Below are 16,424 nucleotides of genomic sequence, written 5' to 3' on the forward strand. Positions count from 1 at the left end.
CTTCGAATAAATATAACTTTTTAGTTTTATTGTGAAACATATGGTAATTCATGCGTAGAGTACTTTTCCCTTATACAAAATACATAATATTTTCGTATTGTGAAGGTAGTTGATTACTAAATTGTTGATATTGTAATGTCAATCATTTTTAAAAATGGTATCTACACACCTCCATTACTTTTGCAGCCTTGAGTAGTCATTAACAAAAAAATTAACAGTGACCTCCTTAATGTGTTCTATCTCTTCCCTTTTTCTTATGTATTTTTTTCCGTTTTATTTATCTGTTTAATATGTTAAATTGTTGACCTTTCTTTTCTAAAATTATTGACTAACGAGTAAATACGTTTGAATAAGATTCAGTTCCCCTATCCATTATCTTTCTCTCTATTTCGTCAAGTATACATTTAGATAAGAAATATATGTCCTATTTAATTTTAAAGGTAAATATTATATTAAATAAATAAAATCATAATCATAATTAATTAGTTAAAGATTATATTAAATAAATAAAATCATAAACATAATTAATTAAGTAAATAAGTTTTGAAAAGTACTTTTCAAATTCGGTAAGAAAATATTTCCTACAAATTTAGATACACATTAATATCATCTTATATTTTTATATTTTAAATATTTGAATATACGAGGCTACTCTATTTGGAGATAAAATAAATAAATCTTATATTATTGATCTTTAAATATGCGGAAGCTGTTGTGTCAATGAAAGAAAAAAACAATTTTTCTTTTAGAAAAAATAGAAATTCTTTTACCTTTTCTTTTATGTATGTATGTGAATCATAAGACATATTTTTCAAATGATTATTATTTATCAGGCTAATTAAACATATTTCAACAATTTTGATATTTTGAATAATATAAAATTAAGATTAAATCAATGGTACCAATGGATCTTCAAAATTTGTGGAATTTTACCATTTTTGAAGAGTATTTTTCTAATTTTATTTACTTAATTATGGTTAGGAATGTAATATAATCTTCACCTATAAATATTAAATAGAACATGTCTTTCATCTAAATGTATATTATTGATGAAATGGAGAAAAAAATATAATCATGATTTACCACGAATATATCTCTATTTATTTATTTTTATTAAATAGTCATTTATACAAAAAGAAAATCATGTACTCCCTCCTTCACATATTAGTTGATCACTTTTTTTTTTACGTGCATATATTAAGAAATCATATATCTTTATTTATTTATTTTTATTATATAGTCATTTATACAAAAAGAAAATCATGTACTCCGTCTGTCCCATATTAGTTGATCACTTTTCTTTTTACGTGCAAATATTAAGAAATCATATATCTTTATTTATTTATTTTATTATATAGTCATTTATACAAATAGAAAATCATGTACTCCCTCCGTCCCATATTAGTTGATGACTTTTCTTTTTACGCGCATATATTTAGAAATCATAAATAAGTGGATAGTTTTACCAATTCACCCCTTAAGAACTTTTTTGAAACTTTACAAAACACTTTAAAAAGGAATTAATTTGCAAGGTAATTTGGAAAAAAATCAATTAATGCTTTCTTGATTTATTAAGGTGATCAACTAATACGTGACAACTATTTTTAGAATAGTGATCAACTAATATGATTCATGAGGAGTAATTTATGATGGAGTAGATCGTGATTGAACTAATAAGATTGCTATAAATCATTAACTTTAATCAGTATGAAACTATGATGAACGTTAATTAGCTAAAGTTTTTCATATCAACTTTTATGTTTCATCTTTTTTTATTAGCAATTTGTAGCATAATTTTTGTGAGCAATTTCTTTGAATAGGTCATATTAGAATCGTAACTTAATTTTCCTCTCTTTTATTGCATTATTTATTATTAGAATATTTGTCAAGTAATGACACTAATTATTTCAGAATATATTTAATCTTTTATTTTAACCGCGCAAAGCGCGGCCAAGTACACTAGTTTATCATATTTTACAATGATACGTGATGCTACTATATGTATGTACATGGATTATATTCTATTTAACATCACCAGCAAAGCAGTCCATAATATACCAGTTTGCCATTATTTTCGACCGTTAAGCTAGTTGATTCTTGAAACTTTCATGTATATTCCTTTTTATGAATATTACTAATAAAGTATATAACTAGAAAAACCGTAAAATAATAGTGGTACTATATACTTATTTATTGTGGTGTATGTATGTATATAACAATTTAAATATCTTTTGTACGTGGATAAAGAACCTGACTCTAAATGACAAACAAGTGATGACTTTTTATGAAAAGTGGCAGTAAATACTATGCAATAAATAATGATATTCACCATAGGTTAAAATTACAGCGATGTAAATTTTATATCTGACACTGACCCATCATTTCAGTCAAGTACTTACTGATGTTATATAGACACTGTTCTGAAGACTCATAATTTACGTTTGAGTCAGAAATTCACAAGACTTGGTTTCGTTCCAGCCTTACTCCTCGATGATATATATGTGCACGGATCGGAGGTAACAAATATCTCGTAAAATTAATTGAGATAGTGTGGATTACAGGGACAGATATTCCATAAATTTAGTTTAAATTTTCATTCGAATACCATGATTTTAAAACTCGTATTGCATTGAGATGTGATCATTAAATTTGAGTATGAGCTTCTAGTATCAATATGAGTAGTGCACGTGTCCGAATATATTCACGAAGAGCTGAATTTACCTTCAAATATTGTTCACCTATAATATTTTTTAAATATATTTAAGACAAATTATCACAATAAGACACAACAGAGGACCACATAGCTAGTCAAAGTATAGCTTATTTCCGTAAAATCCGACGTGGTTTGTTATTTGGACCAACCAATTCCCAAATAGCAGTAAAAGCACTTCTCACCTAAATTAACACATAAAATATTGGTCCTAATTTCCTTTTCCCGTCTCGATGAAATGATAAGTACTCTTTCATTTGAGTCACAAATTTTGAGTTTGAGTCTTACTCGATATGAAGTCACTTTTGTAAGAGATCGATTTACCTTCAATAATCCAAAGTACGAAATCAATTTTGTTCGAAAATGTTTCATCTTCTATCTAAATTTAGTTGGATTTCAATACGTTCATTATTCAGACTGATGCTAACGTTTGGGACCCTACAATTTCCTTTTCCCATAAAAAAGCTTTTGGTTTCAGTTTTCACTGTCACATTAACGGCTACTTTCTTATTTATAATACTCGTATTTTCCACTTGTACCTATTCTATCTATTTTTTATTCTTTTCATTACTCTTTTGGCGGGAATTCATGTTTTTGGTCCACTTGATTCCCTGATTTCTGAATTATAAAAAAGTACATACATACCACTTTATTAACTACACAACATAATTAGTAACCATATACAAGTAATGATGTACTCTATTTGTTTTTCTTGAATTATATTGTATTCTCCGTCCCGAATAAAAACAAAGATTAATCAAGAAAAAATGTCTTTTAAATTTGTGATAAAAAATAAGTTATAGATATTCATATAATTATATATCATGAGGTAAATCATAAGTTAGCGTTTGAACATAAATTTTGAAGTTGAAACTTAAATCTTTTTTGAACTTCTGATTTTTGGAATTTGAAGTTTTATGAGAGAGTCCCACTAATGTTGGTGAAATATGCTCCTTGCATATATGCTTCACAACTTTGCTATTAGCTGTCATGCTTTTCCTTTTGATTAATGTTTTGATTTGCTTGAGCCGAAGGTCTAATGAAGACAGTCTCTTTACTTTGAAAACATAATGATAAGATATGCGCGCACACTTTAGTTTTACTCTCTCTAAACCTCAATTTTATGAGATTATACTGGGTTTATTGTTGTTGTAGTAATGGTTGGTGATATCTATTTAATTGATTCACACATTATCATGAACATGTGCCTAATGAAACTATACATTTGCTCCTTGAGTAAGAAATATAGGAGTTCTCCCACTTCACAATGGTGAAGAAAGGTGAGATCTTTATTTGTAAATACAGAAAAGAGTCAAAGGGTTGCAAAAGCCATTGAGAAAATAGACTTGAAATATAATACTTGCACAAAACCAGCCAACTCTTGAATGAACAATGTACAAACAAAATGATAATGAATGGAGTAACAATACATTGAAGAAATGCATGAACAACATTGAACTGAGAAAAATGAAGGACATTTTCTTGCAAATTGATTTCATTGCAAAGAATTGAATTTTCATCACATTGGTGAAGGAAGAGTTGTAGGATCAGCTGAAGAAGGAATGTCAGGACCAACTCTGCAGCCTTCGAGCATGAATACAATGTCAGTCATCGATGGTCTTTCAAGAGGATCAGGCATGGTGCAAAGCAAACCAACTTTGATTCCCAACAAGAACTCTTCCCATTCTGATGATTCAGGATCCAGTTCAAGCAACCCCGGCTCGAGCAATTCTGAAATTTGGCCTCTTTGTAGTTGTCTCTTCACCCACTTGACAATGTCCTCGTCCCCGTTGAACATTACTGGCTTTCTTCCTGTTAGTATCTCTAACAATACAATCCCAAAACTGTATACATCAGCTTCTTTTGTGGGTTGTCCAGTTAATGCCACTTCAGGTGCTATGTAGCCTAGAGTCCCAACAGGGGTGGAAGATGTTGAAGTCTCTGCTGGGGTTGCTACTAGGCTTAGTTTATCTAAACCAAAATCCGAAAGATGAGCTTCAAAATCTGCATCAAACAATACATTTTGTGGCTTTACATCCCCATGAATCAATGAAACTGAATGAAGGTAAGCTAAGCCACGAGCAATGCCAAGAGCAATCAGGTGGCGCATTGGCCAATTGAGCACATGGCCATCCTGATGAGATGCCTCTTGTAAAAGTGTGGCAAGATTTCCATTAGGCATGTAATCGTACACAACAAATCGAACATCAGGTGGCGGTCCTGCATAGTATCCACGAACAACAGTCAGATTGCGATGTTTCACCTTGCCGAGGGATTCAGCTTCCTTGCGGAATGTGTTCACTTCGATTGATGTATCAGGAAGGCGGCGGATAGCCAAGACCATTCCATCTGCAAAAGTGGCTTTGAATACTAGGCCATACTTTCCACGGCTTAACACATTTTCCTCGTCAAATTGTCGTGTCGCTTCTAAAGTCTCTGCATAAGTGATCTTGTTGTTAAACATAACAAGCTTTGGACCTCCATTCTCTCCGCTTCCACGGCCCCCTTCTCCTCCTGAACTCGCACGGCCTGGGCTTCGCTTCTTCCCTTCAGATGAACCTCTTAACTTTTTGTGCCAAAGTATAAGGCTGTAGATGTACCCACAACAACACGCTGCCACGAAAAAGGCCCCTACAGCAGCCAAAACAATGAATAAGATCAACTTCTTTCTTTTCCTTTTACCGTCATTGCACTTCTTCAATGGCTTTCCACACAAAGCATTATTCGCAGCAAACAAAGAAGGGTCCTTGAACCGAGAACCCAACGCCTCTGGAATCTCACCCTCGAGATGATTATGAGAAATATTCAAGTACCTCAGGCTGGAAATCAGAGACAGACTTGAAGGAATTGATCCATTCAAATTATTTGAAGAGAGATCCAGCATTTCCAAGTTTGATAATTTCAACAACGACTCTGGTATGTGACCTGAGATGTGGTTAGAATCCAACAAGAGAGTAGCCAAAGACAAACAATTAGAGATGTTTTCAGGGATTTCCCCGGTTAATCCATTGTGGCCCAAATCAAGCTTCCTTAGATGAGATAAATGTGAGAAATCCTTCGGAATTTGACCTGTTAACTTATTTCCTCGAAGCTCAAGCACTTGAAGGCCTGAACAGTTACCCAACTCTGCTGGAATTGAGCCATTAATACCACTTTTAGACATAGAAAGAACTTTCAAGGATGTAAGGAAACCATATGTCTTCGGAACTTGCCCATAAAAGGCATTAGATGACAGATTCAAATATTCCAGACTAGATAAACTGCTAAAACCTTCAAGACCATCCCCAGTGAACATGTTCTCTTGTAAAGCCACAACTCGTAGACTTGGCAACCCGAAAATGTCAAAGGGTAATTCACCAGATAGGTTTTGCTTGCTCACATCAAGAGTTGTCAACCTCAACAAACTTCCGATACTAGTCGGAATGTTCCCTGAGAACCCACAATTGCTAACATTTAAAACCTCTAACCCATGCAAGCTTCCAATTCCTCTTGGAATTTCACCATAAAACAAGTTGCTGGACAAATTCAAACTAGTCAAATTGCTAAGCAACATAAGGTTTTGAGGCAAACTCCCATTCAAACCATTCATGCTCAAATCCAAAAACTCTAGCTGATAAAGACTCCCCAAACTATTCGGGATCGAACCAGAAAAGCGATTCCCATTAAGAGACAGCATTCTCAACCCTGTCAATTTACCCAAGAACTGTGGAATCAATCCAGAAAACCGATTTCCACCTAAATCAAGTACCCCCAATGAACCAAAGTTCACAATACTAGAAGGAATATCACCAGTTAATGTATTGTTACCCAGTCTAAGCTCCTCAAGAAACCTTAAATTCCCTATATCATTTGGCAGAGTTCCAGAAATTGCATTCCAGGAGATATCAAGAACCTTCAACGACGAAAAATTCGTCAACCATTCAGGAAAAACACCATTAATGTGATTCCCGTGAAGGGTCAAGACCTCTAAAGCACTCAAACATGTTGCATTCCCAGGTTTAGTTAAACCCGTGATTGCATTGAAACCCAGCTCAATGATCCTAATAGCATGAGCATTTACTGACCCATGACAGAAAAACGATGCAGGGACCACACCAGATAGTTGATTTTGCGACAATGAGATTACCTGTAAACTGGAAAGTGAACCGATTGTTGCTGGGATTAGTCCTTGAAGATGATTATCACTAGTGCTCAAGTGTATTAATGTGGAAATATTAGAGATTGCTGAAGGTATAGTGCTGTAAAGTTGGTTAGAATCAAGCCAGAGATACTCTAACTTCTGTAAAGCTCCGATACTCGCCGGAATTTCACCGGAGAACCGGTTAAACGACAAGTTTAACAGTTCGAGCTGAGAACCAGCTGAAAAGTTACCCGGAATGCCACCGGAGAGGAGATTCGAAGAAAGATCGAGAAACCGAAGACTTGCTGGAACATTACCAGAGACATGACCGGAGAGGAAGTTGTGAGCAAGGTTTAAAACTTGAAGATTAGTGAGGTTCGAGATAGCCGGCGGGAGTTCACCGGAAAAAGAGTTGTAATGGAAGTAAACAGCGCGTAGCAAAGCACATTGAGCTAAAGAGCGTGGGACAGAACCATTAAAGTTGTTAGAATGTAGGCTTAACCTCCGTAGCTGGCGTAAATTACCAACCTGGTCAGTTAGCCGTCCACTCAGCTGCAACCCAGGTAGGCGGAGTTCACGAACTCTGCCGGCATCACACAGAACCCCACGCCAATCACACGGAGCTAATGTGGTAGAAAAATCCCAACCGTCTAATACCCCAAGTGGGTCTTCCAAATTCCGTTTGAACGACATTAAGGCTGCCATTTCCGTCTCTGTAACGTTTTCGGCCATGGAAAAAACACAGGAAAATAGCAATGTAAGTGCCACCACCACCAATGGCGGAGAGAGAAGAAAAGTAGCCGTTGACATGAGAAAGAGTGGTGGTGGGTAAGGGTAGAGAGAAGAAGAAGAAGAAGAAGATCAAATGGGGGAAGAATCAAGAATGGTGAGTGTTAATGGAGTTTGTTATGGAAGTGGGGAAGAGAGGAGCGTATGAGCTGAACAAAAAAAAAGTTTCAGTTTCAGAAGGAGAAGAAGAAGCAGCACTGACAAAGACTAACGCCATGTGTTGAGCTATGCACTGTGGATTTTGGGACTAAATATTTATTTCATTCGATATTTACGACAAATTAATACTCTTTGGAGTCATTTACTATTAGGCATAAAGTATAATGATCTCGGATAAAATGTAAGATTATTTTATCTTGTCCTTTAATTGAAAGTAATTATTCCTTCATTTAACATATCGATAAAATAAGTTATCTTATATATATGATGAGATAACTTATGTTAAATAGTTAATTCACAATCAAACGACCCTTTTTTGTCTTAATTTACGTATTAGTGAGTTATTTTTTTATTTTCAATAGTCAATTTGATTAATTTTGTTCTATATGGATAGTAAGAGCCAATATCTTCATGTGTGTTTATGATTGATCGCTAAGGTTTAAAGCTAAAGTAGATTAGATTAATTTATTGTTTTAATATTAAAATTTAGATATTTGAAAATGATATTTCAAAATCATAAATTATAATTCTTTTTATATCAATAAATAAAAAATATATTTTAAAATGTTGATAGATATTTACCTAGTTAAATCATGAAAATGGAAAAATAATAAATAAATTGAGTAAGGGAGGGGTACAAACAACAACAATAACAAGTACGAGTATATTCAAACCTTATCTTATCTTTAATGATATAAAGAGGTTGTTTTCCATAAACGTTGACTCAATAGAAAAAGAGTATAGTCAATCATAATTAAGTGATTTAATGTAAAAATTTATATGTTAATTAATTATATAATTAAATAGAAAAACTTTATAATCATATATATATATTATTATATATTAGAAGAGTCTAGGATTTACTACCAAAAGTGAGCCCCATCTCCTTCCACTTAAATAATATTTTTCAACCTTATCATGGTAAAAGTTGAATTTATTATCCTTTTCATTTAATTTTATATGATATTATTTTTTCTATAAAATCATTATATATGTTTTAATAATTTAAATTTCAAAAACATTATAATTTAACTTTAAAGATTTTATTTTATCAAAATCTTGTACATTGAAATATATAATTATGAATTTAAAATATTTTTTAAATCATATAAAAATTTCAATAACTTCTCAAATTCCATAATATAACACTTAAATAAGAAGAGTCTAGGATTTACTACCAAAAGTGGGCCCCATCTCCTTCCACTTAAATAATATTTTTCAACATATATTACTATATATTAGAAGAGTCTAGGATTTACTAACAAAAGTGGGCCCCATCTCCTTCCACTTAAATAATATTTTTCAACCTTATCATGGTAAAAGTTGAATTTATTATCCTTTTCATTTAATTTTATATGATATTATTTTTTCTATAAAATCATTATATATGTTTTAATAATTTAATTTTCAAAAACATTATAATTTAACTTTAAAGATTTTATTTTATCAAAATCTTGTACATTGAAATATATAATTATGAATTTAAAATATTTTTTAAATCATATAAAAATTTCAATAACTTCTCAAATTCCATAATATAACACTTAAATAAGAAGAGTCTAGGATTTACTATCAAAAGTGGGCCCCATCTCCTTCCACTTAAATAATATTTTTCAACCTTATCATGGTAAAAGTTGAATTTATTATTTTTTCTATAAAATCATTATATATGTTTTAATAATTTAAATTTCAAAAACATTATAATTTAACTTTAAAGATTTTATTTTATCAAAATCTTGTACATTGAAATATATAGTTATGAATTTAAAATATTTTTAAAATCATATAAAAATTTCAATAACTTCTCAAATTCCATAATATATATAACACTTAAATAAGAAGAGTCTAGGATTTACTACCAAAAGTGGGCCCCATCTCCTTCCACTTAAATAATATTTTTCAACCTTATCATGGTAAAAGTTGAATTTATTATCCTTTTCATTTAATTTTATATGATATTATTTTTTCTATAAAATCATTATATATGTTTTAATAATTACATTTCAAAAACATTATAATTTAACTTTAAAGATTTTATTTTATCAAAATCTTGTACATTGAAATATATAGTTATGAATTTAAAATATTTTTAAAATCATATAAAAATTTCAATAACTTCTCAAATTCCATAATATAACACTTAAATAAGAAGAGTCTAGGATTTACTACCAAAAGTGGGCCCCATCTCCTTCCACTTAAATTACTATATATTACTATATATAGAAGAGTCTAGGATTTACTACCAAACGTGGGCCCCATCTCCTTCCACTTAAATAATATTTTTCAACCTTATCACGGTAAAAGTTGAATTTATTATCCTTTTCATTTAATTTTATATGATATTATTTTTTCTATAAAATCATTATATATGTTTTAATAATTTAAATTTCAAAAACATTATAATTTAACTTTAAAGATTTTATTTTATCAAAATCTTGTACATTGAAATATATAGTTATGAATTTAAAATATTTTTTAAATCATATAAAAATTTCAATAACTTCTCAAATTCCATAATATAACACTTAAATACTACATATTATATATTAATTACTATACTATAAATGACTTAAATACTCCATATTATCTATTACAATAATTTACAATTATTTGACACTTTAAATTCTATCAATGCCATATAAATTAGGATAAAAAACCTAACATATAATATTTAAATATATTTAAAAATAATATAAGTAATACTATACATTACAATAATTAACAGCTTAATTATTTAAAACTTATATAAAAAATTTAATTGAGTCTTTAAATTCTATTGGTACCACATAAAATAGATTATATAATAAACATATATTGTTCTCCATATTATCTATTACAATAATTAACAATTATTTGACACTTTAAATTCTATCAATGCCATATAAATTAGGATAAAAAACCTAACATATAATATTTAAATATATTTAAAAATAATATAAGTAATACTATACATTACAATAATTAACAGCTTAATTATTTAAAACTTATATAAAAAATTTAATTGAGTCTCTAAATTCTATTGGTACCACATAAAATAGATTATATAATAAACATATATTGTTTGAAATTGACAAAAAAGAAACAATAAATTACAATAATTAATAAAAAAAAATTCCACTCCAAAAAACCTATCAATTAACAACATATATTGTTTGAAATTGACGAAAAAGAAACTATAAATTACAATAATTAACAAAATAAATCTCTCGACTCCAACAAATCTATCAATTAATGCCACATAAATTGGGACATGGCAAATAACATATAGTATTAAAAAATTAGGTTCAAAATGCACAAAAAAATACAATAATTAACAACTTAATATATTAAAGAGACATAAAAAAGGGTTAATATTTTAAATTCTGCATGTGCCACATAAATTAGAACAAATAGAGTAATAAATATTACTTTCAAAATTATGTTAAAAAAAGTACTACAAATCACAATAGCTAACAATTTAAAATATTTTTAAAATCATATAAAAATTTCAATAACTTCTCAAATTCCATACTATGACATAAATTTTAAAAAAAAGTGTTATAAATCATAATAAATAGTACAATATTTAAACTACTTTAAAAGCATTATAAATTGTAATAAATAATACAACAATTTAAATTACTTAAAATTTAACGACTTAAATTATTATTTTTTAAATGTATTAAAATTTTGGTTAATTGTCAAAACTTTACATGTGCCACATAAATTGGGACATGGACAGTCACACATATTTTTTTAAAAAAATTACATTAAAAGTATTCTATCAATTAACAACATATATTGTTTGAAATTGACGAAAAAGAAACTATAAATTACAATAATTAACAAAATAAATCTCTTGACTCCAACAAATCTATCAATTAATGCCACATAAATTGGGACATGGCAAATAACAGATATTATTACAAAATTAGGTTCAAAATGTACTATAAAATACAATAATTAACAACTTAATATATTAAAGAGACATATAAAAAATGGTTAATATTTGAAATTCTGCATGTGCCACATAAATTAGAACAAATACAGTAATAAATATTATTTTCAAAATTATATAAAAAAAAAGTACTACAAATCACAATAGCTAACAATTTAAAATATTTTTAAAATCATATAAAAATTTCAATAACTTCTCAAATTCCATAATATAACACTTAAATACTACATATTATATATTAATTATACTATACTATAAATGACTTAAATACTCCATATTATCTATTACAATAATTAACAATTATTTGACACTTTAAATTCTATCAATGCCATATAAATTAGGATAAAAAACCTAACATATAATATTTAAATATATTTAAAAATACTATAAGTAATACTATACATTACAATAATTAACAGCTTAATTATTTAAAACTTATATACAAAATTTAATTGACTCTCTAAATTCTTTTGGTACCACATAAAATGGATTATATGATAAACATATATTGTTTGAAATTGACGAAAAAGAAACAATAAATTACAATAATTAATAAAAAAAATAGTCGACGAAATTGACGAAAAACAAATTATAAATTACAATAATTAACAAAATAAATCTCTCGACTCCAACAAATCTATCAATTAATGCCACATAAATTGGGACATAGCAAATAACATATATTATTAAAAAATTAGGTTCAAAATGTACTATAAAATACAATAATTAACAACTTAATATATTAAAGAGACATATAAAAAAGGGTTAATATTTGAAATTCTGCATGTGCCACATAAATTAGAACAAATAGATTAATAATTATTATTTTCAAAATTATGTTAAAAAAGGTACTACAAATCACAATAGCTAACAATTTAAAATATTTTTAAAATCATATAAAAATTTCAATAACTTCTCAAATTCCATAATATGACATAAATTTAAAAAAAAAGTGTTATAAATCATAATAAATTGTACAATATTTTAACTACTTTAAAAGTATTATAAATTGTAATAAATAATACAACAATTTAAATTACTTATTACTTAAAATTTAACGACTTAAAAATGTTTTTTTAAATGTATTAAAATTTTGGTTAATTGTCAAAACTTTACATGTGCCACATAAATTGGGCATGGAGAGTCACACATATTTTTTTTAAAAAATTACATTAAAAGTATTCTATCAATTAACAACATATATTGTTTGAAATTGACGGAAAAAAAAAATATAAATTACAATAATTAACAAAATAAATCTCTCGACTCCAACAAATCTATCAATTAATGTCACATAAATTGGGACATGGCAAATAACATATATTATTAAAAATTTAGGTTCAAAATATACAATAAAATACAATAATTAACAACTTAATATATTAAAGAGACATATAAAAAAGGCTTAATATTTAAAATTCTGCGTGTGCCACATAAATTAGAACAAACAGAGTAATAATTTTTTTTTCCTAAATTATGTTAAAAAAAAGTACTACAAATCACAATAGCTAAAAATTTAAAATATTTTTAAAATCAGATAAAAATTTCAATAACTTCTCAAATTCCATAATATGACATAAATTAAAATAAAAAAATATATATATTTGGGCCCCGTGCTGGCACGGGGTCCTATATCTAGTATATATATATATTTGTTGATTTGGTGTAATTATATGTGGATAACTTTTACCCTTTGTAGGTGCCTATGAGTTTCTCTTTTTATATTTATATTTACCTTTCTGTTGGTCTGTTTCCCCTTTTACCTCTTCCCAGAAAATTGTTTTTATTCGCAACAGTAGAAATATGATGGAAGTGATTTATGGAAAAATCTTTTTTGGCCAAAAAATTTGGCTAGAATTTGATCAAAATGATATTTTATCTATGCTATTTTACTTTTTAAAATATTTTTACCCTTTTAACTTTAATATCTTTTAACTAAAAAATTGAGAAAAGATCCGTTTATTTTAAAATAAGAAAAATATTATAATTTTTTTAATTTTCTGACCAAATTTTCTAGCAATTTAACACTTCAGTGATTTATTTATACAACAAATTTTTAATCTAATGTAATAGTACATAAATTAGATAAACGCATCCTAGGGGAGATACATTCCAAGGAAAATAATTTAAATGTGCCATTAAACTTTACAAATAGATATTGAGTCGAATTTATTTTCATCGTTATTAAAATAGATTATATTTATTTTTATTGACACAATATATATGCACCTTTTACAAAGATAAATATTCACAACAATATATCATGATTCGATAAATTGAAATCTAAGCAAGATAGAGTATATATAAACTTTACCCCTACCTTAAAATAGAAAAGTTATTTCGAATATATCTTCGATTCAAAGACAAAACGTGCGGTGACATTAATTTTTTCGTACTCATCAACTAAGGGACATTTTAACATGTTTTTACTTCTTAGATTACTCAATTAATATAATTTATTATGAAAAAAGTAGTCTTTAAAAGGGGCTGAATAGAAGGGTTTACTACCTTTCTGCGGCTTTTGACAAAATAATTCTATTATTAATTGACATTAATATAAAAGTGCATTTGGAAATGATTAAATGCGACTTGATTCTCTGTGTTTTCTAGTTGAGAGGGTCACGTAATTAGGATCAAACATTAAAGCCGATGTTCACTCCTTTAGCCTGATTTCTTCATTATATATGTTCTTTAAAGTTTAGATTGATTAATAAATAAAGCCATTTTTCTTTTCATTTTTGCAATCAATATCATCAATTGGGGGCCTCTAAATTTCGTGTCCAATTACACTTTTTTAATTTCTCTTTTTTGCTACCCGATATTCAATATCTACACTAGTATCTCGATAAATTTGGACTCATGTCACGTTGGATTATTAAAAGGACAAACACCAGCCCCATACGATAAAAAATTCACGAGACAGATTGCTAGGACGTCATCATGTGTGTCTGAACTTCAATAATCGTATGAAACTTCAGACACAATAGGAGAAACAATAACTTCCGACGGTCTATTTTGACACTATCATATGTGTTTGAACTTCAGTCATATGAAACTTTAGACATTGTGTCGGAAGTTAAGACTTTGTCAAGAGTAACTTTATTTGAAATTGTTCCGAAATGTGTATACATGCAAAAGAATAATAATAATAATAAAAAAAAAACGAGCAAACATCAAACAACAACGTCAAAATCAAGTATCCGTGCAATTTACTCCTCACTACTAGATTTTTTTTTATTCAGGCCTAAAGCTCGAATCCAAAACTTCTGTTAAGAAAGAAATTCTATTCATTTCATCAGAAAGAAATTCTATTTATTTCATCACAACTTTTTATGTTGGTGTGTCCACTTGTTCCATTGTCATTGCCTCTTTCAACTCCATATCACTTTTAAGATGTGAGGAAGTTGAATGCAATAAACAATATTCTTTGGACCACTCTTCACTATCACCCACTACTCAAATGCTTATGGTTGAGATGTGGTATGTGTTGAGTTGGTTTCATGTAGATAGGGGAGAATTAAGTAGTATACATAGATGTAGTTACTAGTACAAAAGATATACATTGATATTATTTATGTCACTCCAAAAATACTTAAAGGTAATTACTATTACTCCTCACGTAACCAAATGATTATATTAAGATGGTATTACTCATACAATTAGGTGGAATGATGAAATAATAGTCTCTATTTTAATGATGTATTCAAGAAAAAGAAGAAAAAAAAGATAAAGACACATTGTAAATAAGATTAGGGACCATGATTAAGATGTTGTTAATTATAAAAGGTGCATGCTTTGAGTCAATCAAATGACTATAAATGTCAACTATGACAAAATAAATACTTAGTGGTGTTAAATGGGACCACCCACTAATTATAAGGACGGAATATCAATGAAATTATTGCAATATTCAAACTTATTCAGATTTGATATTCAATAGTTTAATTTGGTTCGATGTAAACGCGATGATAATTAAAAGTACGGAGAGATTTTGATTCCGATCCCTTAATGTAATGAATTTAAGGTTGTCCTTTTTATTGTTGTACTTGCAGAATGTGAGATTGAAGTTGTCTTCATGTTTTGCCAATGGCGATATGTTCCATGTCATCTGGTTTTTTGTGTTTGTCAAATAGAAGTGGTCAGCTTCAACATTGCAAGTAACTTCTAAAGCTCTATTTGTTTGTTTTTTTTTTCTTTACAAATATGACAATTTTACGATCGTCAAAACACTATCATCGTGTTTTATTTTCATATAGTATAGTTGTTATATGTGTCACAAACATTTTTCAATACGAAATAGATTTTCCATAAAACATTTTCCTTCGCATAAGATTATAAAACATCCCATTTGAAGCACAATTCGTCCAATTTCATCCATAATAAACCCTTTAACTGTTGAGTTAGAACGTGTCTTTTGCAATTTTGTCCTTATTTTGTGTTGATCTTTAATTCACAGCCCTCAAAATAAATAAATTTTTCGCGGGACATACATTTAAATTTTCGCATCATAATATCTCAAAAATTATGCACCGCTACGATAAGTTCAAAATTGAAGATCAGTTCATTCAAAGAGCAAACCGTGCAATTGGAGCATTACATCCATCTAATCATTCAAATGAAACGGGCCTATCCACTATCCATCCATAAGATCCAGTTTCCAAGCCCAACAACAAGAAATGTATAGCCCATATCAAAAGAGTCGGCCCAAT

The 16,424-nt window shown here is 28.7% G+C and overlaps 1 protein-coding gene across 1 annotated transcript; it reads right to left on the minus strand.

Annotated features, from left to right (window-relative positions):
• Positions 1-4,193: 4,193 nt before the first annotated feature.
• LOC125827640 (probable LRR receptor-like serine/threonine-protein kinase At4g36180) lies at positions 4,194-7,676 on the minus strand. The gene has a single exon (XM_049506947.1). It carries the CDS (start codon positions 7,638-7,640, stop codon positions 4,230-4,232), a length of 3,411 nt encoding a protein of 1,136 aa, XP_049362904.1. The 5' UTR covers positions 7,641-7,676; the 3' UTR covers positions 4,194-4,229.
• Between the last annotated feature and the right edge of the window lie 8,748 nt (positions 7,677-16,424).

The sequence above is a fragment of the Solanum verrucosum genome, unplaced genomic scaffold (assembly GCF_900185275.1).
Source record: "Solanum verrucosum unplaced genomic scaffold, falcon-dt-bn FXZP01000064.1, whole genome shotgun sequence".
Lineage (NCBI taxonomy): Eukaryota > Viridiplantae > Streptophyta > Magnoliopsida > Solanales > Solanaceae > Solanum > Solanum verrucosum.